Source organism: Pseudonaja textilis, chromosome 3 (genome assembly GCF_049901715.1).
Source record: "Pseudonaja textilis isolate UNSWEBS1 chromosome 3, rPseTex1.2, whole genome shotgun sequence".
Lineage (NCBI taxonomy): Eukaryota > Metazoa > Chordata > Lepidosauria > Squamata > Elapidae > Pseudonaja > Pseudonaja textilis.
In genome coordinates this window covers 89199179-89226740 of record NC_141992.1, presented here as the reverse complement: position 1 = coordinate 89226740, position 27562 = coordinate 89199179, and the positions used below count along the sequence as shown (strand labels likewise).

Sequence of the window (27562 nt, the reverse complement as noted above, 5' to 3'; positions counted from 1 at the left end):
CTGTCTATTGTTAAAAACTGAAAGATGGAGAAAAACAAGATTCCTTTAAACAACTCACTTCTAATGCTGAAAGAAACCTGATAACAATGCCCCTATTTGTTAAAGGAGCCTGAGAGGTTGAAAGCAAACAAGGAAAAGCTAGTTGAGAAATTGGGTAAATGTGTTTGCATATAATTTACATAATTCTTTGATGGTCTGACCATTACCAAAAGGGAAAAAAAATGCATCAAAGCTGAAAGGAAGAAAGAAAAGATTGGTTGCCTATGTTGCAATAGGATCAAGGGGGAGTGACCAATGAAGAAAAAGCTCAAAGTAGGTTATTCTTTGGAACAGTCAGAAGAGGCAGAGTAAGAGAGGACTACAACCTAGAAGCCTTCTAACAGGGCAAAAGTGCCCTTTGCCCAGCTCTGGAATGGCTTTCTATTTTCTGGGTTACACTTGTCTAGTCCTATTATTGGAATGCTTTACTGCTGTGGCTGGTAAGTCAAAAGTTTAAGTAGATGTAGCATTTGATAATAACAGTATTGGGGGGATGTTAAAGCAACATTTAAATAGACAATGTTTAAACATAGATCTTTTTTAAAACAAAAAAAATGGAACCCTAAGCACCCCAATGTAAAGATACACACCAGTTTTAGGAGCTCTAGATGAATTCTTTTCTTGTTTTTGGTGTGGAATTATTGGAATAATTTGAATCTGCTTTGATTTCAGCAAAATTGTCTTGTAATCTTTACTTAGCAGTCACATATGTAGTTTGCATTTTCTTGTTAGATTTGCAGACTAATCTACAGACAAACATAACAAAAGCAAAAAGTTCAGGTATTTGGACGTGAATGTTTACATTATTTTTACCATTTTCTGCCCTTTGGATTAATCCAAAACAAATTTTTGAAGTAATTTTCATTGTCTGCAAGGAAATTAATAACACAGTCAGAAATGAGAATAACACCGTCTGACCATGTCTATTTAGAAGTAAATCCCATTGGTTCTAATGGGCCTGGTTTATTAAATATGCATAAAATTGCAACATGAACTGAGCTATATTTAAATTCCAAAGGCATGCTGGTAAGACTGATTTTTACTAAACGACACAGAGGGTAGTCTTAAATTTAGCACTAGCTGCAAATTGCAGGCATTGATGTTAGGTGGAGGAATTTCTCATGCAATTTTAGAATATTAAATATTACATTTAGCCAGATTGTTTCATTGCATGCCTACATCCTTACCTGAGAGTAAGTCTCATCAAAGTCTGTATGATTCATCTTGACTTGATGCATATAGAATTTTCTTGCTGAAAATAGCACACAGTAGAATCCTAAATCCACAAGAGAGTTGTCCTTATTGTTTTTTGGAAAATTAAGTTGAAATCAATATTAATGTATTACATTATAAAGACCTATGGTAGATATTTCCTTATTTATGATTTAGTTAGTCTTCTATTGTATTATCACTGAGAACAATAATGAGACTTATTCCTCACTGATGATTGGATGCTACTGGAAGACCATCTAAACCTCTAGTGAGAAAATAACTATAGCATCACATATAATTTTATTTTGTACACTATAGCTGCAGTTCTGTATTCGTTCTAGTAAACTTTTAAAGGGCATTGCGTTGATATTTTTTCTATTTTTGTGATTTGTTTATATAGATGCAGCTACATTACAATAAAAAGTGTAACAGGTGTATTGTTTTATTTTTCTGCCTGCCCTATATCAAATATTTATTATATGACAAGCAGAAAATTACTAGGCAACTGACAATATGTACTGATTTTTTAAAATATAACATTACTTTTTTAAATGAATCTTCCTCCTATTGGATATAAAAGGCTATTTCAAGAATTGCCACCTTTCACAACCTCTTGAAATATTTATTCTTATGTTTACATAAGTTTGTTTCATTAGTTCTCATATAGTTCTCAACTGTATCAGTTATTGTAATAATACCAGAGGGGGGGGGTGGGGAACTGATTTCAAGAATGTATTATACAATGCTTCTGGAAATGGGCATCTGTAATTATTCCAAAGTGAATATATGAATTTCCACTCCTTTGGGTAGTTATTGGAGAAATAATCAATAACAATCATAGTCACAGCTAAAAGCAGCTGTGAAGCAGCTTTTAGGTTTGAGAGCTGCCAAGTAGAATCTCTACCGATGCTTATCAATTTTAGTCTTATTATACCTGTTGCCAAATATTTCTAACAAGAGGGGGCTCAAAGGGACGTTTCATCTCAAATTCAGATGTTGCTCTCTTCAGTATCTTTTCTTATTGAAATAATATACCATTATTTCCCTTTCAGAACCAAAGGTTAAATTCAACTATATTACTTTCATGAAATCAATAACTGTAGATTAATAGAAATACATAAACACAATAATAATTTGAATTAAGTTATTCTCTCTTTCAGTTCCCATAGGCTTACTTAGAAAATGCAATCTCTTGTTCTATAACCCACCAACCAGAGAGAGTTTTTTTTTAAAAAAACACCCAATATATATTCAAATTGAAACGATTAAACAACCAATGGCACAGTATTTCTGTTTCTGGGCTGTGTTTTATTTTTATTTTTGTACATTCCACTTGCTGGCCCAGATCCAAATCCCATTTGGTTACTCATTGCTTCTTTCAGTTACAATCCATTCTCCAGCTATCTCACACTGGGCAATCCTTGTTGTCTTGATCTCAGTCCTGTTTCAGGTTGACATGCTAAGATGGTATCCTTCATGGATGGAAATTGCCTGCCAATCTATCACGCTTGAATTCCAAGTTGGTGCGCAATCAGGGCACATGACACTACCATACTGTATTCTTTTCCTTTTGCTCTTAAGCAATCTTTCTGTCACTCACTTTACTGGAATGTTTTGTCTTCTGCGTCCCTTTTCTCCTAAACTGCCTGGTTTATGAGTAATCTTTCATTTTAAAGCTTTCCACCTTAATCTTGAATAATCAATCAGTCTCACTTAAATTGCTGAGTGTATCTTGTTATGCAGCCTGTAAGCAGGAATAAAGGCTGAACTAACCATAATGCCACTTACAGACATTGTTTCCCACAACAGAGACAGAATAATCACGCTACATAAAACTCTCAAATAAGATGACACATGTGAAAAGAATCATGAGCCCTCAGAAGCTAATAACCTCTGATTAATAAAATATTCAGTGTATATCCTATCAATACACATGTTGAAACTGTTGGACAGTGTTGAGGTTCAGGGTTTAGTGACTGTGTGGTTTAACCAATAGATTTCGTGATGTTTTACCAGAAACTCTGAGTGGCATCTTCAGAGCCAAGGTACACAGACAAAAGGCAGCTGAAATACAATTGACTGGGCTCTTGCCTTAATAGATAGCTGTAATGACTTCTGATTGTTCTTTAGATAGGTGAGTTCTGATTAGTGCAGATTGAGAAGGGCATTGAGATTCATAAAAATGCTCTTTGCAAACATGCTGGTGGTAGATGGAATATGGCTGCTTTAAGTGTTGGGGACAGAACTAATCCATGCACGCTAAACAACATTTTCATAGGAAGGAATCCATTTATGTTCTATGAATGGGTGCAATGTAATAAGTAAGGTTCTAATAGTTATTAATTGCTCATCAAATGTTCTTAAAGATAGTACAGGTAGTCCTTGCTTAATGTTGAGTCACTTAGTGGCCATTCAAAGTTATAACAATCATTCTTAAGAGGTAGTTACAACCACATTCTGCACTTTAGGTGCAGAGAAAGAGAGAGAAAGTCACATGACTGCATTTTGGCACTTGGCAACTGCTTGTAGTGTTCTGCAGTCACATAACCTGATTCATGAATTTTTGCCAATTTCTAGGCTTTTCATCTGGTTTCCAGCAAAATCCACCCACAGCAATGAATGGACTTGCTTTATGACTACAGTATTCACTTTATGACCATTGTGTTGGCTTAATGACCACCATAAAAAATATTGTAAAATCAGGTGTTGGTGTCTCAGCTTTCAACTGTGATGATTTACAAGATAATTTCTGTGCATTATTACAATCATAAGTCGAGGACAACCTACACTAAAGAAGGAACATATGAGACAGAGTAGAAAAGAATGTTTTGTGAAGTAGAAATGCAATTTAGCATAACCCAAGTTCAACAAATTTTATGAATTTAACGTTAAAAGATAATTCATTGAATATAGGGAGTGGGTTCAAGAAACAAGATTCTATCATCATTACTGTGAAAATATGCTTTTTACCAGTATCTGGTAAAAATCTTGAGAGCAAAAAAAATTCCTCATACTGTGGGCTGAGGCTGCAGCACATGCATAGGTATGAGTATATGATATGGGTCAGAGTTAGAGACAATGACTGGTCAAAACATACTTGGTTTTCCCTGGTTTCTAGGCCAGCACCTTCCCCACTATGCCAAACGGACTCTTTTGATGTCTCATCTTGATAAATTATTGAAATTGTTAAGGTAGATAAATGAAAATCCCCCCCCCTCTTTTATAGTAGTTTCAGAACAGACCTCTTAGTTCTACTGGGTATTATTTAATGTATCTCTTAACATAAACAATTTGGCTATTTGGTACAGAATTATCATTTTTAGTAGCTAAAACCTCATTCTCATTGAAACTGGTGCCATTTTTCTCTTTTCTTAGAACTATTGTTTTGTGAGTTCCTGTTTGGATTTTACTATTTGAACAACCATGAGAGTAAAGTCAGTTTAGTATAGTGGTTCAAGCTAGAAATTGGGAGCATGTGAGTTCTAGCCTACCCGAACCCAGCTTGGCCTATCACTCTTGCTCAGCCATAGACAGAAGGCAATGTCAAACCACTTTTGAAATCTTGCCAACAAAAGGACTAGTCCAGGCAGTCATTAGAAATCAACAATTAACACAAATATACTAAAAAAATCCAGACAACAAAAAAGGATCCGAAAATAGATTATTTCTAGATTTGAAAGGACTGATAAAAAAATAATAGCAAAAGATTAGCCAAGTCATCAGTTCTCATATCAACAGAAGAGGGGAAAAAAGATAACATTTATAATGTTGATTATAATGAGTAATCCTTTGTATGTTAGTCCATAAGAAGAAGATCCAAGGACAACAGCTAGGTTTAGTTGGATCAGATCACCTTTTGGTACATCAAGTCTCCCAAGGTGAGATTGGCCACAACCCTATTGGCCTTTAGGACTTCCCTAGAGACATGGTTGTGCCATCAGGCTTGGGAATCCCATAGAGAAGAGGTCTCTAAACTTGGCAACTTTAAGACTTGTGGACTTCAACTCCCAGAATTCTCCAATCCACAAGTCTGGGGACCCCTGCCATAGAGGTTTGAAACTTGCAAAAGAGCTATATTGTTCACTCAGGCTTCTGGCTGGTCTTTTCTCACATTATATGTTTCTGGTTAATTTGTTTTAATTTTTATTTTGTTTTTATTTGGTTGTTTGGTTTTTTATTTTTGAAGGGGTAGGGTTTCCTGCCTCTAAGCAGGGGGTTGAACTAGAAGACCTCCAAGGTCACTTCCAACTCTGTTATTATATTCTTTTTTATGGTTTTAACTTGTGAGCATCCCAAACTTATGTATCTGAAATGGCTGGCTATATAAATTGAAGAAAATAAATAAATAAACCAAAATGATCCAATATAATACATGAAACATGTATTCTCCAGAACTTTTAACAAGGAAGGAAATAAGGAAGGCAAAACTCAGTTGATTACAGCCATCGTCAACAGTTCAAGTTCTTCAGACTGAATCATTTGTTAATAATTATAATCACTGACAGAATTAATTGTGTAAGACTGAAGGAAATGGCTGCTCCTCCAGTTATGGTGGGGGGAAAAGGCCATTAGTTCTTACTCATCTTTCCTTTGGCAAAGCACACAAGATGCTGGTTCAGATTTTGAAGGGTTTCTAAAGAAATTGTGTTATAGATTGACTCTTTTATGACGGTTTGGGTTTTGGGGATTACAGTCCAATCCACTTTGAATTATAGTCCATAAACATTTTTACTGCAATGAAACCTTAGTCTGTCTACTATTGACCTCACCCCTTTCCTAAGAGGTCTGTAGGGGGCGTGCATAAGCCTACCAACATGCCTACCATCCTTGTCCTATTGTTTTTTATTTTTCTTATATGTACCAATTTCATGTATTCATAACTATGTATATACTTATACCTATTATCTTGCAAGTGATTGACAAATCAAAATAAATAAATAAAATAAACTTGTAATCATTCACTTTGAATGGCCTCTTCACATTTGGTCTTTCTCTGCTCAATCATGTTTTTACTATGTAACAGCACCCTCTGGTGACCGAATAATTGCTTAATCTTATAGGATACTTAAAAACATGTCTATACATAAGAGTCTCGGATGGTCTTCAGATTATTGCAGTAGTTTGGATAGATAAGTTACATATAACAGTTGTGACGGGCAACATTTTATGTGTCAAATTTGTCTGAAGTACTCCCATTAAAACTGTAACAATTTGTTTCAATATCCTACAAGATCTGAGAAGTTCTTTTGAAGTTTCTCTTTCAGACTAGAAGTATACAGGATTGTTCTTTAAATGTTTTAATCGATTAAATTGTTGCAATATTTAACTATGTGGTGGAAAAGTTGGGCATCAGAATTAAAATATTAGTCAAAATTTGACATGAATCAATAATTGAGAATAGAAATATGTCACAGCAACACATGACTTACCTGAAATACTATCTGCTATATGACATATTCTAAGTGTGATGTGGTGGTGGAGGAATGCGATGAAACATCATTGCAGTTGCCAATTAAAAAAAAGAGATAACAGTAGAAGACATCAAGTTAGAAACCAGAAAACATTTGAGTTTGGCAAAAAGCTTTGGGCCAGTCATGCTTTCTCAATTCTGGGAAGGAGGTAAATTACTCATGAAATCTTGCCAAGAAAACTGCAGGCTAACTTAGTTCAGGAACTTGCCAGGAGTCATGAAGGTGGTATGGAGATGAATTTCATTTTACAGAAGCTGCATAAGAAATGGTCATTTAAAAATCTATGCATGTCACATTAAATCTATTTATAGATTTTTTTCTATTTACAGTAAATAGCATCAACAAATATGGACTAGCTGAAATCATGTATTAGCTACAAAAGCCAGATGGGTAATTTTAAGCTAGTGGTTCTGTCTAGTCAACCTAGGAAGAAAGCAATGGCAAACCATCTCTGAAAATATCATCAAGAAAATTACATGTTTTCTCCATGTAAATTGCCAGACATACCCAAAACTGTTCTTTTAGTTTTAATTTGTTTCCTGGCAACTATGAACCTATTTCAAGACATTGAAAGCCTCATGCATACTAGTGGTCACTTGTTCAAGTCACTTGCAATATGATTTGACAGTGGAAAATATTGTCATCGATATTTTACCTGCAAACCTTTGATTGCCTTTGAGGTAGTCCAGGTCAAGACTAACTAATTTCACCAATTTCACTAGATCTTTATTGATATAGGCTATAGTAAATAATCTTTAAAGACTAGCTTCAATGTTTGTTATTACAGCTAGGGGCTCTCACACCCATCACACCATACACAACTACTGTAATGGCCAAAACCTTTTACGCTGCCTTCTTTCACACTGATGCAGCCATGGCTTCTCTCACAACATGGCCAAGGCCTCTATTCATATCCTTCCTAGGCCTCCATTTACATTCTGCCAGAGATCTCTTTCATACTGGCATAGCCTCTGAGGGAAAAAAAATCACAAACATTAATTGTTAAGACAATCAGGAGATTGGTCTCATTACACAATTGTAAAGGCCTAGGCATAGAAGCACACCATTAGGGTTTCATGAGAAGGCAAGAATGTTGCAAAAGGTAGCTATTATGGCAGAAAAAGCTTGCCTTCTGGGCCCAACTAGAATTTCTTAGCTGATGGGTCCCAGAATGTACTATCCCATCAGGCCAGATTGGATGGATAAAAGTGACCAGGAAGACATGTTCATCCAAGTAACTCAGTTCCAAGACACAAACTATTTCAAAGGTGATAGCACATTGAATTGTACCTCGAAGCACACCTGCCACCATTGCAGTTTACAAAGTAGTGGTGTTACATGCACCAAGTAAGCAACACCATTTACCACCGAGGCTGCATTATTCTGCACCAGCTGCAGCAGGGATAGGATTCTACCAGTTTGCACTGGTTCAGTAGAACCGATTGTTACGATTTCTGGTAGTTTGGAGAACCGATAAAATGGGCTCCTGGCTGTCCCCACCCCTCTCCTCCCACTCCTCCATTCCCTGCCCAGTCAGTCTTTATTGCACATGCATGACATTGCACATATGCACGACAATCACTGACAGCATTCTCCCCACACCCACCCACCAAGCCCTTATAGTGCATGTGTGCTACGTTGCTTTCCACATTTTCCCACCTGCCATTGCTTCTAGCAGCAGTACCAGCCAGCCAGCCAGCGCTGCCTGCCTTCCACCACCTGATTTCCCTAGGTGAGTAAGGCTCTGCAAGCCCGGTCACTTGCATGCCGCTGCTGCCACCACCCCAGTTGAGTCCCGGTGTTGGGCCAGCCTAGGCCACCAACGCCATGCTGCCGCTGCCCTCAGCACTCACGGCCTAGCAAGCTTCCTCACCCCACCCCACTTGCCTGGCTTGCTGGTGGCCAAGAAGAAGGTAAGCCAGGGCTGACACGTCACCACTTGGGTCCCCACCAGCCTGCATTTCGCCCCCTCCTGGATTCTCTGTAGCTGGTGAGTCTTGTCTGCTAGGGGAGGGAGGGAGACCAGGGAGAATGATGCTATGCTGCCCATATTGCCCCTTGCCTGCCACCCCTTCCTTCTGCCACTTGCTGGCTTGCATTGAATAGTAGCTGAATGTGGGCCACCACTGTGAGAATAATGCGAGTCAAGCCTCATGAGAGCGGATCTTCCTTTCCTGCCATCAGCCTTATGTTCCAGCCCATGGAGCTCACACAGTGACGGCCCACACTCAGCTAAAACACTCAGCCTGGCGAGGGGGGTGGCTGGCAGAGGGGCAATAATGTGGGTGGCTTAGCCTTGTGCTTCCTGATTGCCTCCCGCACATACCCAGCAGCCTGTGGAAACAGTAGGTGAGCCATTGGCAGGCTTTCACCAGGCAGCAGGGAGGTTCTCTGTTCTCCCACAGCATTGTCCAGATCAGGCAAAGAGGGTGCCTCACTTAGGGGGCTGGCTGGGGGCAAGACAGCAGCCTCAGTCAAGGCAGGCTCTTCCGGGGGGGCTGTGATGGTCGGGAACCTCCAAGGAGGGGAGGAGTCTGGGTCTTTGGGATCCCTTTCAAGTTCATCTGGGTGCTCCCTTGGCCGGCTGGGCTTGGCAGCATCCAGGGGGAGGCAGCTGCTTTTGCAGACATGGAGGTTGCTGGGGTAGTGGCGCTGGGCCATGCACAGGGCCCCCCACATCCATGGGACCTTCACCTCGGCCATGGCTGCCTCTTCCGACACCATTGCCTGGGCCAAGGGGCAATTCTTGGGCCCCTCCAGAAGATCCCAATGCTGGGGAGCCGTGTCCAGGGCTCAGTCTGCCGATATGGCCATGGGACTCTCGCCTGCCACCCCGCACCCTGCCCAACCTGTGGCAACTTTGGCACAGCCTGCTTTTCCTACTGGTGTGCAGCGCTGAGCAGCCAGAGCAATGGCAGGGAAAGTGCGCAGCCAGGAAGTAAGTTAACAAGCGATGTTGGAAGCGTGTGTGTGTTTCAGGTGTGTCTCCTAGCTTTACAAGGAGAGGGAAGGAGGAAGGGAAGAGATAGAGAAAGGGGGGGAGAGAGAAAGAAAAAGAGGAAGAGAAAGAGGGAAAATGAGGGAGGAGAGAGAGAAAGAGGGAAAGAGAGAGGAAGAGAGAAGGAAAAAGGGAAAGAGAAAAGAGATAGAGGGAAAGAAAGGAGAAGAGAGAAAGGGAAAGAAGAAAAGAAGGAAAAGGGAAAGAAAAAGAAAAGAGAAAGGAAGAAAAGGGATAGACAAAGAAAGGGGGATGGAAGAAAGGGACAGAAAGAAAGAGAAAGAAAGGAAAGAAAGAAAAAGAAAGAAAAAGGAAAGAAAGAAAGAGAAAAGAGAGAGAGAGAAGAGAAAGTGAATGAGTTATATGGATGGATAGATACATACATGGAAAGAGGGAGGGAGGGAGAGAGAAAAAAAGGAGAGGAAGAAAAGGACACAAACCCTGGCTTTAGAAGACTCTTTGAAATAGCACAGCAATCTAGGGCTTGCCTGGAAGGGATCTCAGAGGTCATCTTCTGTAAGGAGATCCTTACAGAATCATAGAATAGCAGAGTTAGAAGGGTGTGTGTGTGTGTGTGTTTGTCAAAAACTCCAAAAACAGGTCAAGTAGCTCTGGGGATGTCAGTCATAAATTAGAACACTTGCTAAGCAACCAGTCATTAAGCGAGGGCCATTTGTGTTTGGTTTGCCAGTCACATGGTCATGCCCACCCAATCACGTGACCACCAAACCTTGCCCTGCAAGTCACATGATCACCAAGCCACACCCACAAATTAATCCACACCCACAGAACCAGTTGTTAAAAAAATTGAAATCCCCCCCGACCTGAAGTGCTTTTCAAGAGCAGCTCCATGTGGAATGCACTGCAGTAGTCCAGATAGGAAAATACAAAGGCATGACTGACAGTAAGCACTCCTGCTGATAGAATAATATCCTCCCAGAAACCTATTTGGTTCCCATGTTGATAATATTTGAGAAGCGTGTAAAAACCTTTGAAACTAAACACATTTCTTTTGGGTTACTTTCCTGCTTTTTAGGATAAACTGTCCAGAATTGTTTTGGAGTTAGGTGGCCTCTAGATCTCATATCTAAATACACTATCAATAAATATATACCAAACTGAAAAAATAAAGCTGAAATTAAAAGTAGCACAGTAGCATAAAAGTAGCATAAAATAATGTGAAACACAATGGTTGAAAATTAAATGAAATAGACTAAGTTTTAATTACATTTTTTCCAACTGCACATTTCTAATTTAGCATACACATGACCAAACACTTTATGACTCATTTTATCCTTTTTTTTACAGTTTTGTCCACCACCAGATTTTACAGATACACTACTACTACAACTCATATAAATCCAAAACAGTATGATCTGTGGCATTCTTAGGGAATGCTGGTCTGTCCAGCAGTTGATTTTATCAAAAGATAATTACCCTTATCTTGTAAAGCTACCTGTTTACAAAAGAATTAATGTTTAATTTATTTTTTTACAAGCTATTAATAAGATTTGGCAGCTAGGTTTTGCTAAATGCTGTTTCTTTTTCATTGGTGTCTAGCTGAAGATGCATGTGGACCACCTCTTAGAAGAGAACGAGAACAACCTACGCAAGAATTGAATGAAGACATATATGTACATGGACACACAGTATCATATAAATGCCGTCCCGGATATGTTAAAGCTTGGCCTATTAAACTTCAATGTAATGATGGAGTCTGGCGACAATTGCCACCTAATAAGAACTGCACAGGTAAGAAATAAAATAATGTTTTGCAAAAATCAATGAAATGTTTAAGAGATATTTTTTACCATTTCTGATTAGTATTTTTTATTATAAGCCATCAAATTCATGTTTGTTCTTAGTGATCATGTAGATAGATTTTTCTCCTGGACATTCTGTCCCCAACTTTTCAAAAGTAAAGTCATCATTGCTGTAACTGTCCATCCACTTAGCTGCCAGGGTTTGAAATGGACTCCTAACATTAGAACCACCATTTAAAAAAGGACAACAAAAAAGGTTCTTCCTGTGTCAACTCAAAAACTTCAGACTGCCCCAGAAGTTGATACAGTAATACAGAGGAATTACTGAATCTATCATTTGTATTTCTATAACTGTCTGGTTTAGTACAACAACCAAACAGGACAGATACGCACTCCAATGAAAAGTTGCAACTGCAGAAAAAATAATTGCAATCAGCCTGCCTTTCATAGAATACCTATATACTGAGCAGATAAGAACGACGACTGAGAAAATCCCTACAAATCCCTCACATCTGGATATAAACTGTTTCAACTCCTCCCCTCAGGATATCACTATAAGACATTGCATGCCAAAACAACTAGACACAGGGACATTTTTCCCTTTATGCCATCACTCTGCTGAACACCTTATTCTCACGTGATTTTAAATGAGGAAAGTAGCATACCATGGAAGAGAAACCTGCTCTGGACTTGCCCATTCAGCTGAAGGGCTGCCTCGGGAGCAACATGGCATGGCTTGGCCTTCTTTTGGGCCCGCCTTTCAGCTGCCACCTGCTCACCCTCCTCTCCACCTCAGGTCCCACGTCCAACCCATGATGGGGCAACTCAATGTTTCTGGATGGCAGGCAAGTGGGCGGGCGACCCTCAGGGGAGAGCACCATGCTGAGGCACTGTGTGGCCGGACCAGGAACTTTCTTTGGTCCTCCCTCACAGAGCTGGGCCCAAAAGGCGGCCAAGCCTCACCGTATCCCCCTGCAGCCCTTTGGCTGAGCACAGCGGGGGCCCTCCCCTGCCTTACCTTCTCAGGCCAGGGGAAGAGTGGCTGCATGGGAGGCAACTGGGCGAGAAGTGGAAATGGGCGAAGGAAGGCTCACCAGGCAGAAATCAGCTGGTCAAGGAAAGTGAGGGAACCAGAGAGCAGCAGCAGCAATGCCGTGGGCGTGATTCTAGGTGGGTGAGGTGAGAAAAGGAGTGAAGTTGGAGAGGAGAGGAGAGGTAGAGTGGGGCCAGCCAGTGGTGCAATTAGCCAGTTCTCTGAACTGCGCAAAAATTTTAACTGATTTGCCTGAACCAGTCCAAACCAGAAACCCGCCTCTGGGACTGTCTTATATCTAAGTATATTTACTGATATTGTGTGGCTGTAGTACTATTATTATTATCCTCATATTTTTTAATATTTCCTCTTATTGGTAGTGTTATTATGATTATTATTATTACTCTGTTGCTTTGCACATGCATAGACCTTTTGCACCGGAGACAAGTTCCTTGTGTGCCTAATCACACTTGGCCAATAAAGAATACTCTATTCTATTCTTCCACTTTTCTCAATATTACAGACTTCATCCATTCAAAGTAGGACCCATCCAACCCTCTAGAGCAGGGAGGCAAGGAATGTTGCAGGTCCCAACTCCTAAGGAGGTAAACCTGGTGGGACCCAGAAGAAGAGTTTTTTCAATGGTGGCTCCCTCCCTTTGGAGAAGAAATTAGACTGGCCCTCACTTTGATACTCTTTCCCTGAACACTTAATTTTGCCAGAGGGCCTGGGAAAACCAGAGTGGGATGGACACATCAAACGGCTAATTTGATTGTGTGTTGTCACTCGGGTAGGTGAGGCTGTTATGGTTTTTTTTTTCTAAGCTGTTTTTTATTGCTTGTAAGCCACCTAGAGTCACTGTGACTGGGTAGGTGGCTATATACATTTTCTAAATAAATAAATACATTTTGTGTTTCCCTTTGCATTCTGTCTTTACTTGATATCGAGTGTCATGAATTACATTATTATAACTAGAGGTTGCCTTTCAGACTGATTCCAGGAGGATTGTATAGCTGTTTCCATAAGAACTGTGAATTTGCCATGTAATGTCTTAATGAAAGGCATTTAATATACTACATATCATTCAGAATATCAGAATATACACACCAATGAAGTGAAGCAGGAGTGCAGGAATTCAAGACCAGATTTAGTTCATAATGACAGTGAGATAGGAAAGGTGAAATAGGCAAGGGGAGATGCAAGCACTGGGCAGTCTGAGAGCTTCCCAAATGCTAAATTTTCTTGCTATATTTCATGATATTACGTTTTATTTTATTTTATTTTGCAGGAATATCTTGTGGTCACCCTGGAGATTCTGATTATGCTAGTTTTGAACTTACCCATGGAGATGACTTTACTTTTGGTGCCCGTGTTACCTATACGTGCAACGAAGGGTAATATCTTTATAATTATTTTTCACCTTTCTAATTATTCATTATATACAACCTGTGTATTAAGAAAAACAAAAGCTCTGTCTCCCAAAAGAATAATGCATTTATATTGTATTCTAGTGTGGGAGTTTGTACAGAATCCTTCTCTCTTGCCTGCATGTAAGTCTTGATATGTGGCTAGTCTACAAAAGAAAAAAAGAAGCCAAAAGAGAGATAATAGAAGAAAAACAGTCCATGTCATTCACACACACACACACACACAGAGAGAGAGAGAGAGAGAGAGAGAGAGAGAGAGAGAGAGAGAGTTGTTGGCTTAGAAATGAAGACACTCTGAATTCTAGGTTTTCCTTTGGGGAACATAATAGGCAGGAGTATTAGATATGTTTTCTACTTTGTATATTTAAAAGGCAGAATAAACACACATGCATGCACATACATACACATATGAATATGCATACATATACAAACACTTTAAGATTGGGGCAAGAAGAGAGTGTGGTAGACGTAGATTTAAGAAACATCCAACATTAGCAGGTCCATCTGTTCTATCTTTCAGCATTCAGTGGGATTCTAGATCTATTCAAATAGAGATTATGGACTTGTTCTTGTTAGGGGTTAAAGCAGACACCTAAATAAATACTATTTAAAAAGTAAACAATATGCTTGTACTTATATTCTCTAACTTGATTGGGATAGGATAGTGCTGTCCTCAACCCTGATAAACATGTCATCTAATTCCATACATTTCTTTATTTTATATATAAAATCCTTATTTATTCAGATGCAATTATTCTCAGGAAATATAATAATGAGTATTTGATCTTCAAGTGTCATGGATTTTTTTAGTTGTAGTCCTCCTGAAGTGTATTGGAACACTTCAGTCTTGGAATAATAAAAGTGGAAGAGGCTCAATGAAAAAATATCAGTTAAAACATTCATCTATATCAGTGGTTGTCAACCTTAGGACCTCAGAGACTACCAAACTCATAATTTTAAATCCCGGGGACCACTAATATGAATTTTGACTGATGGTGGCTTGCTGACATTGGTGGGAGAGAGAGAGAGAGAGATCTGATCTAACCTCTCTCTCTCTCTCTCTCTCTCTCTCTCTCACACACACACACACACACACAGGCGGGTGGGATTCAAATTTCTTAATTGATTCTGTGGGTGTGGCCTAATTTGTGGGTGTGGCTTGGTGGTCATGTGACTGTCTGGGCATGGCTTGTATGTAAATATTATAAATATTTATATAAATATTGACTTTTTTATATAAAAAGAGCAACTTTACCCAAAACCAGGCAAAGAAGGCAGGCAGATTGAGTTGCTCACACAATCATAGATTCGTTCAGAGATCTGTGAGATCGGCTACCTGAGCCTGTCACATAAAATTTGCTTGCAATCAAACCCATACAATTTGCTAGCAAGCAAACTGACAAAATTAACTCACAACACACACCACGTATGTAAATATTGAAGTTTTTATTTTAAAAAGAGCAACTTTTACCCAAAGACAAAGCAGGCAGGCAGATTGAGTTTCTCACAGAATCACAGATTCATTCAAGAGATCTGTGTTTCTGCCATTGCCTACCTGAGTCTCCACTGCTTCAGTCCTAAGGAAGGTTTGCTCTGCTTAAAAGAAGAGCCGAAGATCTAAAGATTAACTAGAAAGAAAGGAATCCAACGATTTCCTGCTTTCTAGCTAATCTAAATCTCCCAGCAGAGCAGAACAGCTGATGGTCAGAAAAAGGAAAAATAGCAACTTAGCAGGCAAGTTTGCCAGGTAAGGAGTGAGTGGGTGGGCAGGACAGGCCATGTGGGCGGTGCAGCCTTGTATTCCTATGCAGCCTGGATTAATTGCTATGGGAGGTGCTCTGGATGCTCTGTAGTTAAATAACTACAACTACAACTACCATTTCCCTGAATAATTAGTTTCACTGTCAAACCAATTTGATGAAGTGCTTTTTTTCCTCTTAAGATTCAGTTGCAATCTTTTCCATATTGTACCTTAAAAGCATTATTCTGTATTCCACTGATTGTTTCTGATGTATAGCAGTATTTATCCTTTTTCATAGCCATGTTGGTTTTGCTATAGTGGATTGAGTGATCAGGCCAGAGGTGGTATTCAACAAGTTCTGACCAGTTCTGAAGAACTGGTAGAGGAAATTTTGAGTAGTTCAGAGAACCAGCAAATACTACCTCTGACTGGAGATTTTACAGTATCCTTCCCCTGCCACATCCATCAAGCCACACCCAGAACCGGTAATAATTTTTTTTTAATCCCACCACTGGATCAGGCACTTTTTCATAAAGTTGTGCAGATATCAGTTTTATTAAAAGATGGATAGATTGTCTGCTTTCTTTTTCTCGTGTTCTACATTGCTGCAGAATATCTGTGCTCATCTGAATAATGTTTCTCTTATGAAATATTGGGTTACTATTTTAATAGTGGAGCACTTGATTAGTGTTGGTGGTTTTTAATAGACTTGTGTTTCTAATTTGCTGCCATTTCTTTTGCTAATGAGAATATCAAGGAAGTGAAGTGTGTTTCTTCCATTGTGAATTTAATTCCTTTGAAGATGTTGATTATTTCATGTGTTTTCACTAGTTGTCCCTTTTATGTTATGAGGAAAGTGTCATCTGCATACCAGATCCTTATTTTTGGTTGTATGTGTGGAAGCTATAATTTCTAGACACTGCATTACAGTCTCTGCTATGAGACTAGAGAATGAAGATCCCATGGCTGTACCTCTGATTTGTTGGTATATTTGTCCATCAAAATGAAATAAGGTACTGGCAGGAATAGATGAGGTTCATGATTCTGGGTATTTCATTCTTAGTGTATTTAGTTAGCTGAAGCGTGTTGTGAAGTATTGCTGTCATGGATTATTTCTATGGGTCTGAAAATACAGTATAAAGAGTGTTGTGACATCTAATGAAACCACAATCTCATCTTCTCTTATTATGTCTTTGATTTTTCTGACAGCATGATAGTTAATAGAATATTTGCTTCTGTCTCAGATGTCCAAGCTTTTTTACGGTCTTTGGCTATGTTGTTGGGATCCCTAATAATAAGACCGATAGATGAAGAGCTAGATCATGTTTATGTGTTTTGGGGAATCCATAGAAGTTTGGCTTGGTAGAACTTAGAAAACAGGGAGTTAAAAACAGCAAGGGCTGAAAAATACAGTGTTACGCGATGGAGGCTGTGTATTTTATTGTCAAAAATCCAATGCAGAAAATAATAAAATAAATAATTGTCCTGGGGGAGCAGCAGGTTGAATTGAGGACATCTGATGGATTATAAATCTTTAAGGAAATTTACACTCTTTGCCACAAGCTAACTATGATCATATCAGATTGACATTATCCTGCCAAATTGCAACTTTATTTTCACTGTATTTTATATCAAAGTTTTACTGCTTTCTATTAATATCTTGACTTTCTTTTATACCACATTTTTAATACCACATTTTTAAAATAATGTTGGGATTTCTGCATTTGAAATTTATAACTCAAAGCAGCTCAATTTGCTTATTTTTCTTTATTGACTGTTTAATTATCTTTTTAGTAAAACTTTTATAGATATAAGCTGTATTTGTACAATGAAATACTTGAAAGAAATTCTGCATTTTTAAAAAAAACTTTGAATTTGTGGGAGAAACCCAAATATTATAGCCATTTAAGTGAAAATAGACAACAGTATTATTGTTGTCTATTTTTTTTTATTTTGCTTTCTTCTCCCATATTTTAATGATATAAACATCTGACTGTGCTGGTTTGTTGGTGACTGAAGGTAGAATTACCTCACTTGTTTCATCTGAACTTATTTTATTACATATTGGTTTTCTCTGGAATATAATATGTATTTTGTAAGAGATAGCAGTTTGCGGTGTTGCTACACAATGTTATTATGCTATTAAATTTTATCCCTTATCTATACCATCATTAAATATTTGGACCACATGGGGGCACTCCTATACAAGGGATAATTAATTGACAATTTCATTTTTTTCACTGTAGTACATACATACATGTTTGTATTTGTCTGAGAAATCCAAACAAGACTTTTAGTCTGATTAAAACAGACTGCAATTTTAATACATTTTAGATTTATATAAGGTACACAGTAACTTGTATTTTATAAAATATTGTAATATCAATAACATATAACTTTTAGCTGCTGGTTTTCATTTAATATACCTCTTACTATAAGAGGGAGCTCTAATATAGAGAATAATTCCTGAGATTTTCATTACAAATCTTTAAAATATTTTATTACCAGGTACTAAATACCAAAATCTGTAACATTTTGTTCCAAATGCTTCCTGAAACATGGAACTTTGGCTCATGGGATACAATGTTTCCTTTATATGACCCTGTAGTCCCTATTTAGGGTAGAGTCTGGGCAACTGGATGAAGCTGAGTGTTTACTAGCCAAATTCCCTTCCTGATGTCTACCCAGAATTCGTAGTGGTTATTTTTTCTTTGCACCCTAGGAGAGAAACATCTGTCTCTACCTAGGATTGAAAAAATAACCTACTGAGTGGGAGGTGAACATATATATCACCACCATGCTGCTCAATTCAGCGATACAATCATGGGATTGTATTCTTGCTATATTTAATATATATAATGTTCCTTTTATATTATTTGTGCTGTGTGAGTTTGTCTGTGTTTCTCTCTCTCTCCATTTTTTTTAATAAAAAAACTTGAATATCATAATCTGTTTTGGAAATACAATATTGTATATCCAGAAGTGGTTCTGAATTTGATGATAGTTTCAAAAGTTTTGGAAGGGAAAATAAATTTAAAAGTTGGGGAGAATGAGTTTCTCATCTTTTTTCTGACTCTGAGAATAAATACTAAACTTGTTTCTACATTTCCAAAAATGATCAGTAATAATTAAAATAATGCATCTTCTAAATAGGTTCTAAATTATTATAAAATATGTTTTGATATATAATCTTGTTGCAGTATTTGTGTGCTTAGTTAACTTTTTTTAATTATTAGGTATAAGATGCTCAGCCAATATAATCACCGTGATTGTCGAGCAAATGGATGGACCAATGAGGTTCCTCATTGTGAAAGTAAGTAGGCTCTCAAAACATTATTAGGGATCAGAGTAGTAAAAATTGACTTCAATCCCCGCATACTGCCATGGTTATCAAGCAATATCATTTCTGGCTTTAGTTGTGAGTTTCAGAACCATTCAATTTCTCTTATTGATTCCCACTGAAATAAACTCTTCACCTAAATTTTTGTAAATCAAATATTTTTAATAATTTCTACTACTATCTGTTTCTTCTAAACAGGTTATATATTGTTCTTTTTTTTCAAATAATGAAATAAGTTTGTTTTTTGAGATGGGAGAGTTTGCCTTAGTATATTTCACATTAGGCATTTAAAGTCTATATGCCAAAACTTAGAAAAAGTCAATACTTGTAGCACTTAATGTGGTGCCTCTTCCTTAGTTTGTTGTTGTGTCTGTTGTATAGTTTCTTCTGTCATCTCCATTTGCCTGTTGTCCATGTCTTCTTTAAATATTTATAGGAAATTTCATAATGTTAAAACTGTGTTAGTCAAAACCTCTTGTAGATGACCGGGCTGAGCCCAAGGGGTAAAATGCATCATAAGTCATGAGTCCTTGCACGCCCATAAAAGATCTAAGTCCAACCCACCTTGAATGCCACTCTTATCTCCCACACATTTTTCTTAACAGTCAGTTGACCAGATTCTTGTAGAGAGCTTAAGCTTGCAATAAATCTTCATACCCATTTGAGCTGCCTCAACACTTGACACCTTTACTATTCAAAATTAAAAATATCTCCTTCTAGTTTGTCTCAACAAAATGATATCTTTTTATGTTTGAGCTTTTCAGTCAAAAATATTTTCCCCTTAAGTAGTATCATAGTTATAACTTCATTAGGTACAATTATAATACATCTGTGTTGTTGATCTTCAACCTAATATTAAAATGTTTCTGGGGAGCTTAATCTTTTGTCTTTCTCCTAACAAAGTAGGCAAGAATATCCCCTGGTGTATGTCTTAACTTTGCATAATGTGTACTGATCCTGTATGCATTATCTAACTTTGCCTGCATCTCATCTCCATCCCATTACAGAAACTTTGTCGAGATTGAACAACCTATTCTTGATCTTCACTGGGGTCTTTTGAAGCCACTCTGAATCTCAGGCATGATTCTTTTCCTTCTTTAATTCCAATAGTGCCAAGATTGTGTAAATATTTTTTTCCATCTTTCTGTTTGTTATTTCTGCTTTATTTTCTTTCTTTCTTTATTATTTGATTCACCTCTCTATGTCCTAAGAGATTCTCCAAGTTTTTTATCTCTTGTTTCACTTTCTCCTTCATATTTACAAATCTTTCTTCCAATCTTCCTCCAAATAAAGTCTCTTTTAGCAGTTTCAGATACATTCTTCCCCAACTCTTCAAATATTATTACTTTTTATCTCTGGAGTGATCAACTTTTTAGAGGGTGCTCTAACAATCCTCTCCTTCCTTTTCCAAGTTTGCTGATTTTCCAGTAGAATCCAATTCATTTATTTGTAATCCAGAAAGAGAAAACGAGCCAAGTACAAAAGTAAAAGGGAGGTTTCTCTCCCCACAGCATTTGCCTTTTCTATATTACCTTAAGCCCTTGGTCCCTTCTGACACTTTGAAGTTCTAAAGTCACATGTTCTGTTTTAAGATTCCTTTAGCTTATTATTTTTGAAAAGTCCACCAATTATCTCTTCACTAAAATTCTAAACAATGTGTATTCCCACTATGATATGTATTTATTAAATAATTTGAAAAGCTCTGTGTAAAAGTAATATTTCAAACTTCACTATCTTTTTTATCCATTTAAAACTTATTTAGAGCAAACTCCCATCAAGTTTTTTCCTGCTGATTTTAATTTTTTAAAATTGTTATTTTATTTGTATCTTTAATCCAGAATGAAGGCTCACCAAGTAGTTAATTGTTCTGCTATTCTAAAAAACATTTCCCCGTTAAACTAATTTTAATGTAAATGTGCTTAAGAAAGTGAGTCTTTAAGCAAACCAATTGTCCTTAAAGGCTCCACAATGGATCTGAGCTCTTTGACTTTCAGCCACTCAGATTAACAAATCACTGCAAGGATCTTAAAGTCTAGCAGTTCCTCACATGGAAGAGCCTTCCAGAGCACAGTGATCAGTCTCTTGGTCTTTCCTTATTTAAGGAGGCTCTAGTAGCTTAGGCTTGTCTTCAATTATCAGTTATCACTTTTCATCACAATATTATCTCCACTCCTCCAGAGACATTTTAGTCTACCATTGTTATCACTTGGAAGTCACATGCATTCTTAAATTGTAAATTGTACAGAGATAGGTCTGCTTATATTGTGTCCTTAAAACATAAATTTATATATGAACTTTTATCTAGAAGATTCAGAATCTTGTATCACTTGTGCAGCAGCCACTTTCTGGGTTACCACAATTAAAATAAGCATAAGTAGTTATAGATATAACCTCTTATCTTTTATTCATTACTTCAGATTTAATATATGTTACCCATCTTGTTTTAGATTATATATATTTTAACTTCCTAGATTGTAATATTTTAGATTTATACTTGCACAGATAATTAAAACACATAGACAGATATTTAAAATTTAAAATATAGTATGTTACATTTTTATTTGTTGTTTTATTTTTGTTTCGCTAATATTTGATTTTTACTTTTGCATTATATATTTTTTTCAAATTTTACTGGTTATTGACCAAACAAACAATATTACCATTTGGTTAGTTTCATTTCATCTACCATAATTTGAAAATTAAAGTTAGTTAATTTTTTTAAAGTGAAATCTCATTTCTGCTTCCTTTTCAATATGCAATTCAAGATCTTCTAAAAGTACCATTACCAGCTAGGTATTTTAAAGCCTGCATAGCATGGGTCAAGTCTACATGAGAAACCATCTCACCCTGATGGGACTGGCCCACCCTACCCCATGTCAATCCGACCCTTGTGTTGTTTTGTTAAAGCCTTAAGACCTGACTCTGCCACGTGGCTTGGGGACCCAATGGAGGAGCATCATACTGGAGATGTGTCTGGCCCCTCACCCCCACCCCTGTGACTGGCTCACTTCTTTGCCATCTTGCCTCCTTGATTTTATCTATTAATGTTTTTATTTGCTGTGCTTTATAGTGGATGATTTTCATGTTTTTCAATGTTTTTATGTTGTAAGCTACCCAGAATCATTGGATATGAGATGGGTGTCAAATAAATTTTATAAATAAATAAATTCTTCATCCTGCACTTGTCATTTAATTTTTTTATCCTAAGTGAAGAAATTTATGTTCGTGTCTGTTAAAGTTCATTATGTTACTTTCACCATACCATCCAAATAATTTTAATCTTATTTTTGTATTAATTGTTCCATCTAATTGTGCTTTCATGTTTACATTTTTAAGAATTACCTCATCACATCCAAACCATTAAACTACTGAATAGTAGAAGACAGTTATGGCATCTCACACCTTTATCTCCAATTCTTAGTCCTCTCTTTATTCATTTATTATGTCATTCAGCCCACATTTAAATTAACTTACGTAGATATCCACTTTGTGAAAATATACAGAATATATAAAAATGTATATCTATATATATATAGAAGCAAAATACCACTCACGCATCATCACAAAATCTCCAGAACTGTAGAGCCTACAAACTTGAAATTTGGCACATATGTTCCTCTTGGCTTCTAGGTGCTCGCTAAGAAATGATTTTTTTAAATGACCATCAGAGCATTAGTATTTCCTATATTATTATTAACACACTCTGATGCTAAGGAGTTCTACTCCCTCTCCCCACCTGAAAACAAATCTGTTCCAACCGCAGTTGGGCTAAGCTACACCCAGGCTCCTTGCTGTCTCCTTGCTCACACAGCAAATACTTTCCAAATAGCCCTCAACTCTTTCACACACTGATGGGACGCTAGCCAGATGAATACTGATGGATGCTGATAGGCAGAGGCAGAAGTTTTTCCCTTAGTTCCTCCCCAAAAACTTGCCCAATCACATAGTTTCATAGCAAAGCATACCCTGCTAGTACTATATATACAAAATATACAGAGAATATTTTTAAAATTCAGAACCACAAAAAGCTTCATAATTTTTTCTTTAACTAATCTTTTTGTGCATTTTTCTTTAAGGTTCCTCAGTATTAGCTTTGGGTATATGAGTGAGATAAATTATTTCTTTGCTGATGTCTTTATTGGTTAAATATATTCTACATAAACATTGTTACTATTTCTGCAACAATAATGCACTTCATCTTCTATTATTTGCTCAATTACTCAATGTGATAGAATAAAAGATTTCTATGCTGATTGAAAATATGTCCACTTATCTATTTATAATATATTCATATTTTCTAATGATCACAGAAAAAACATTGGTAAAATGACTTTGTTTTGGTTTCATTAAAAAAAATGCCATTTTGCTGGAAACTATATTGTGCACATCACCAGATTTTTAAATATTTATGGTTGGTGATATGTTTGATTTCCTTCCTTGCTTCCTTTTTCCTAAGCCTGAAACATTTCTTAATTAGCTTTATATCACAATATTACTTTATTTGCAGCCAACAAATGTCCTCCAATAACACCACCAAGAAATGGGAGGATTATTCAGGGTGAAAAATCTCAAATGAATGAAGATTTTTTATATGGTGATCTAGTGATATTTGGATGTATTGAAAACTTCAAAATAAAAGGATCTAATAAAATTACTTGTACGGCTGATGGCACTTGGAGTACACCTGTTCCAGAATGTATAGGTGAGTGAGGGGAAGTTAAGTGAACTCTGATTTGGAGTGATTATTACACTCCTTTGTCATAGTTGGATCCAGTGGTGGAATTCAGCAGATTCTGACCAGTTCTGGTGAACCATTAGTGGAAAATTTGAGTAGTTCGGACAACTGGCAAATACTACCTCTGACTGGAGATTTTACAGTATCCTTCCCCTGCCATGCCCACCAAGCCACATCCACAGAACCAGTAGTAAAAAAAAAATGAATTCCACAACTGGTTGGATCACTCTTTAATTGCCTTGAAGTTCTATGGGCTGCTCCCCACTACCGAAAGACTGGACCTATTTGGTCTGCCTCAGACAACTGATGAACTCCAATTGGTTCTAAATGAAACTTTCTAAGTGAAATGGGAGAAGAAAGATCTAAAGTACCACTGAAGGACAACAAAAAGTGAAGCCAAGTGGGTGTGAGTTAGAACTATTACTAAGACCTATCTCATGGTGAAAAGAGTAGTCAAGTGTCCATAGTATTCTGTCATTATTGTACTAGTTGGTGGTTTTGTTCAAGACAACCCAGGTTTCCCTAAGGAGGATTGTGAGGAATATGCTAGGCATATGTTAAATAAATTATTTGGATTCACTCTAAACTACATTTTACATTCTAACCTTGAGGGAAGAAGCCCCATAGAACTAATTGAGACTTAGTCTAGTTTTATTGTCTGGGAGGAGTTTAAAACCTATTAATCCTGACCATTAGTTTGGCCATCAATACAATACATACATGTCCCTCCTGGTAGGCTGATGGCTCCTGTCAGGTGAGACGTGGTTTGGTTCTGGCAGTAGTAAATTTCTACTTGGGAGAGAAGATGGTCGTTTCTTCATTAAAGGAGCCAGCACTGTACTCTTTCCTCAAGAAAACCACTACTAGCAGGACAAATGTCCCATATTGTCCCACCCTACCTTTCCTGGGGAAGGTTATTAAGAACAAGCAATTGCTTCAGAGAACTATGGAGGAAGTTCTGGACTTTTTCAGTCAGATTTCAGACCTGAGTGCAGAATTAAAATGGAATTGATCATACCTGTGGTAAGAAAAGGACGCATCCAATCCTTTCTCTCCATGGTATTTTAATGGGTTTTAATCAGGGTAATCTTCTGGACTGGCTTTGAAAATTGGACTGGGTAGCACTGTGTCGCACAAGTTCTTCTCCTTCCTCTGGGACAGTTTTAGTCAGTATTTGTAGAAGGAGAGGTCTATCTCACAGATCCTGCTTTGCAGGTGGCCTTGCAGTGCTCAACCCCCTCTCCACTTCTGTTTAATATTAACATGAAGACACTGGTTGAGTCTGAAAGCATTTCATTTGATTGTGAAATAGTAGATGACATTAAGATTTATTATTGTTCATCCCAATGAGTATGGAAAAGGTCACTTATTCAACCTGATCCTACCTGAATCCTATTAGGAGGAAAAATGAAATTAAAATTACAAAAATATCTTTCTTCTTTAACCTTTATAGTAATACAGCATTTTTTTATTCAAGTGAATAAAGAGGATATTAATGGAAAAAAAAACATTTTGTTTATATTTTATGGTAGAAATAATTTGTATGGTAGACTATATTGAAAATGGAAACATATTATCTCAGACGTCAACTTATAAGGAAGGTCAGAGAGTACGATTCTCCTGTAATGAAGGATACACACATTTTGACAGACCAGATGCCTTATGTACTGAGAATGGATGGGATACAGTGCTTCAATGTAAAGGTTTGTATGTTTCTAATGATCATGGTAGTTTTGAAATCTTATACACATTTTATTCTTCTTGCTATGCATGCCTAGAATTGCAGCTCTAATCAATCTCATCTGGTTAAAAACCTTGTGGTAAAGTTGGGAAAGAAGTCTTTGTATGTTTTTGTTTGATTTTGTTTTTATGAGACATACAGAAAACTAGAATAACAAGCATTGTCTTAGAAGACTCATCCTTCCTTTTTTTAACAAGTAAAAGAAAATATTATCTCAATTTTCCTCTAAATGTATGGATTATTTACGCTGAATTGATTTCCTAAACTAACTATAATTAGTTTTAAAGGGATAATTTAAATAGAGCCACTAAGTCTATAATTTCAACATTTTAATAATCTATGATTAATTAAAAACTCAGGGATCATGGTTTCCTGGAACTTGTGGAGCTAAATTGCATATTATACTTCCTTTAATTTTAATTGATGACTTAGAAATGTCTTTCTTCAAAGAAGGACCTTATTCTTCTGAAAATCATTTGAGGCAAACATTTACTTCTGTCTGCAATCTATCATAAATAATATGGCTTGGCAATAAATGTGGGACCAAATAGGAATGAATGTTTCATGTAGGATTTCTTGGAAAGAGAAACATCAAGACTGTTTGTGTTTAAAGCACAAAATGTAGAAAAAGTAATTGTTTCTTTTAGGGAAAATTTGGGTGATAGTTCCACAAGGGGACAACTCAATCTATTTTGAAGATATGTGCAAAGGGCAGAATTGATCCACAAATCAGTTGGCTATCTTTGTTTCAGATTGAAATCACCTTATGACTTTAGTATTAGTGGTTCTTACATTTGGGCATGAATTTCACTCTCTTTTTCCCCTGAGTATTGTAAAATCACATTAAGCTAAGCAGCAAAGTGACAACAGAGCAGCAGTTTAGGGCAGGGTTCCCCAATGTGCTCAGAAATAATCCCCAAGATTAATGGTTGATAAATAGCTAGGTAAATAACTGGTCAATAAATGATAAAAAGTCATTTGATGACTTTTGATGAAAAAGATGATGAAAATTAGCTGATAAAAAATCAAGTAATCTTTCTTCATCTTTTAAGAACTTCCCAAGAATTTGGGACAGATAAATCTTCTTGTTCGATGATGTTAAAGATTGACCACCTATTTTTATTCATATTCCTCCATAGAAATTCAGTGTTCCCCTCCAGAAGTGAGGAATGGCCAGTTTCGACCTAGACGAGATCAATATACATACAATGATGTAATTGAGACAACATGTAATGAAGGCTTTGTCCTTGAAGGCCGAGGAAAGATTTCCAAATGCACTGAAAGAAGTTGGAATCCTCGTCCTCCTGTCTGTAAACGTAAGTAACTTTTTCTATAAAGTTTCTTTCTAGAGCAAAAATTGCTTCATTATTTATGAATAATATTATTATAATTATGCTAGAGGAGGTGAGATAATTATGATGGTAGGAGAATAGTTTATTATAGTTATCAGTAGTTACAGTATGTTTCTGTAATTTTTTTCATTAAAAACAATCCTAACGTCTTTTATAATAATCATAAAATTGTTCCACCCTAAAATAAGGAAAAACAAGATACAGATACAAAAATGCTACAGTATAGAAAACTTGCTCCATGCTATCACTAACCAGTAATTCATTAGCCATCTGAGACTGTAAGGACTGAACTGAATTTTCAGGGGTCTGATTAATTAATATCCATCCAAAAATAACCTATTTGACAAACTCTGGAAGGAAGAAGGGTGATTGTTGAAGCTTCTGGCCATTTTCCTACCTTGCAATCTACCAATGGTGCTACTTTGGAACAACGATTTATCAGTCTTAGTTTAGAACAGGGGTGTCAAACTTGTGGCCCATGGACCAGATGCAACACATGCTAGCCCCATCCCTGCCCGGTTTAGCAAAGGGGAAAAATGTCCCGATATGTCATGTGATGATGCTATTATGACACGTGTTTGAAAGTTTGAAAGCTTGCATTTTAAAGGAGCTGGCAGAGGTCATCTCAGAACCGCTGCACCGTATCTTTCAAAAATTCTGGAGCACCGGGGAACTATCAGAGGACTGGAAAAGAGCTGATGTGGTTCCCA

At 37.0% G+C, this 27562-nt stretch overlaps 1 protein-coding gene across 1 annotated transcript; it reads left to right on the top strand.

Moving 5' to 3' along the window:
* Positions 1-318: 318 nt before the first annotated feature.
* CFH (complement factor H) lies at positions 319-27562 on the top strand. The gene is made up of 7 exons (XM_026703221.2): positions 319-479; positions 11281-11472; positions 13805-13910; positions 18921-18997; positions 23532-23726; positions 25292-25462; positions 26640-27562. The coding sequence occupies exons 1-7, from the start codon at positions 413-415 to the stop codon at positions 26822-26824; spliced, it is 993 nt and encodes a 330-aa protein (XP_026559006.1). The 5' UTR covers positions 319-412; the 3' UTR covers positions 26825-27562.

Excerpts from the sequence above, each read along its gene's own strand:
- CFH (XM_026703221.2), top strand. The coding sequence starts at position 413 with ATGGCTTTCTATTTTCTGGGTTACACTTGTCTAGTCCTATTATTGGAA. Across the intron at positions 18,998-23,531 it reads TGAGGTTCCTCATTGTGAAA|CCAACAAATGTCCTCCAATA; the intron begins GTAAGTAGGCTC and ends CTTTATTTGCAG. Across the intron at positions 25,463-26,639 it reads TACAGTGCTTCAATGTAAAG|AAATTCAGTGTTCCCCTCCA; the intron begins GTTTGTATGTTT and ends ATTCCTCCATAG.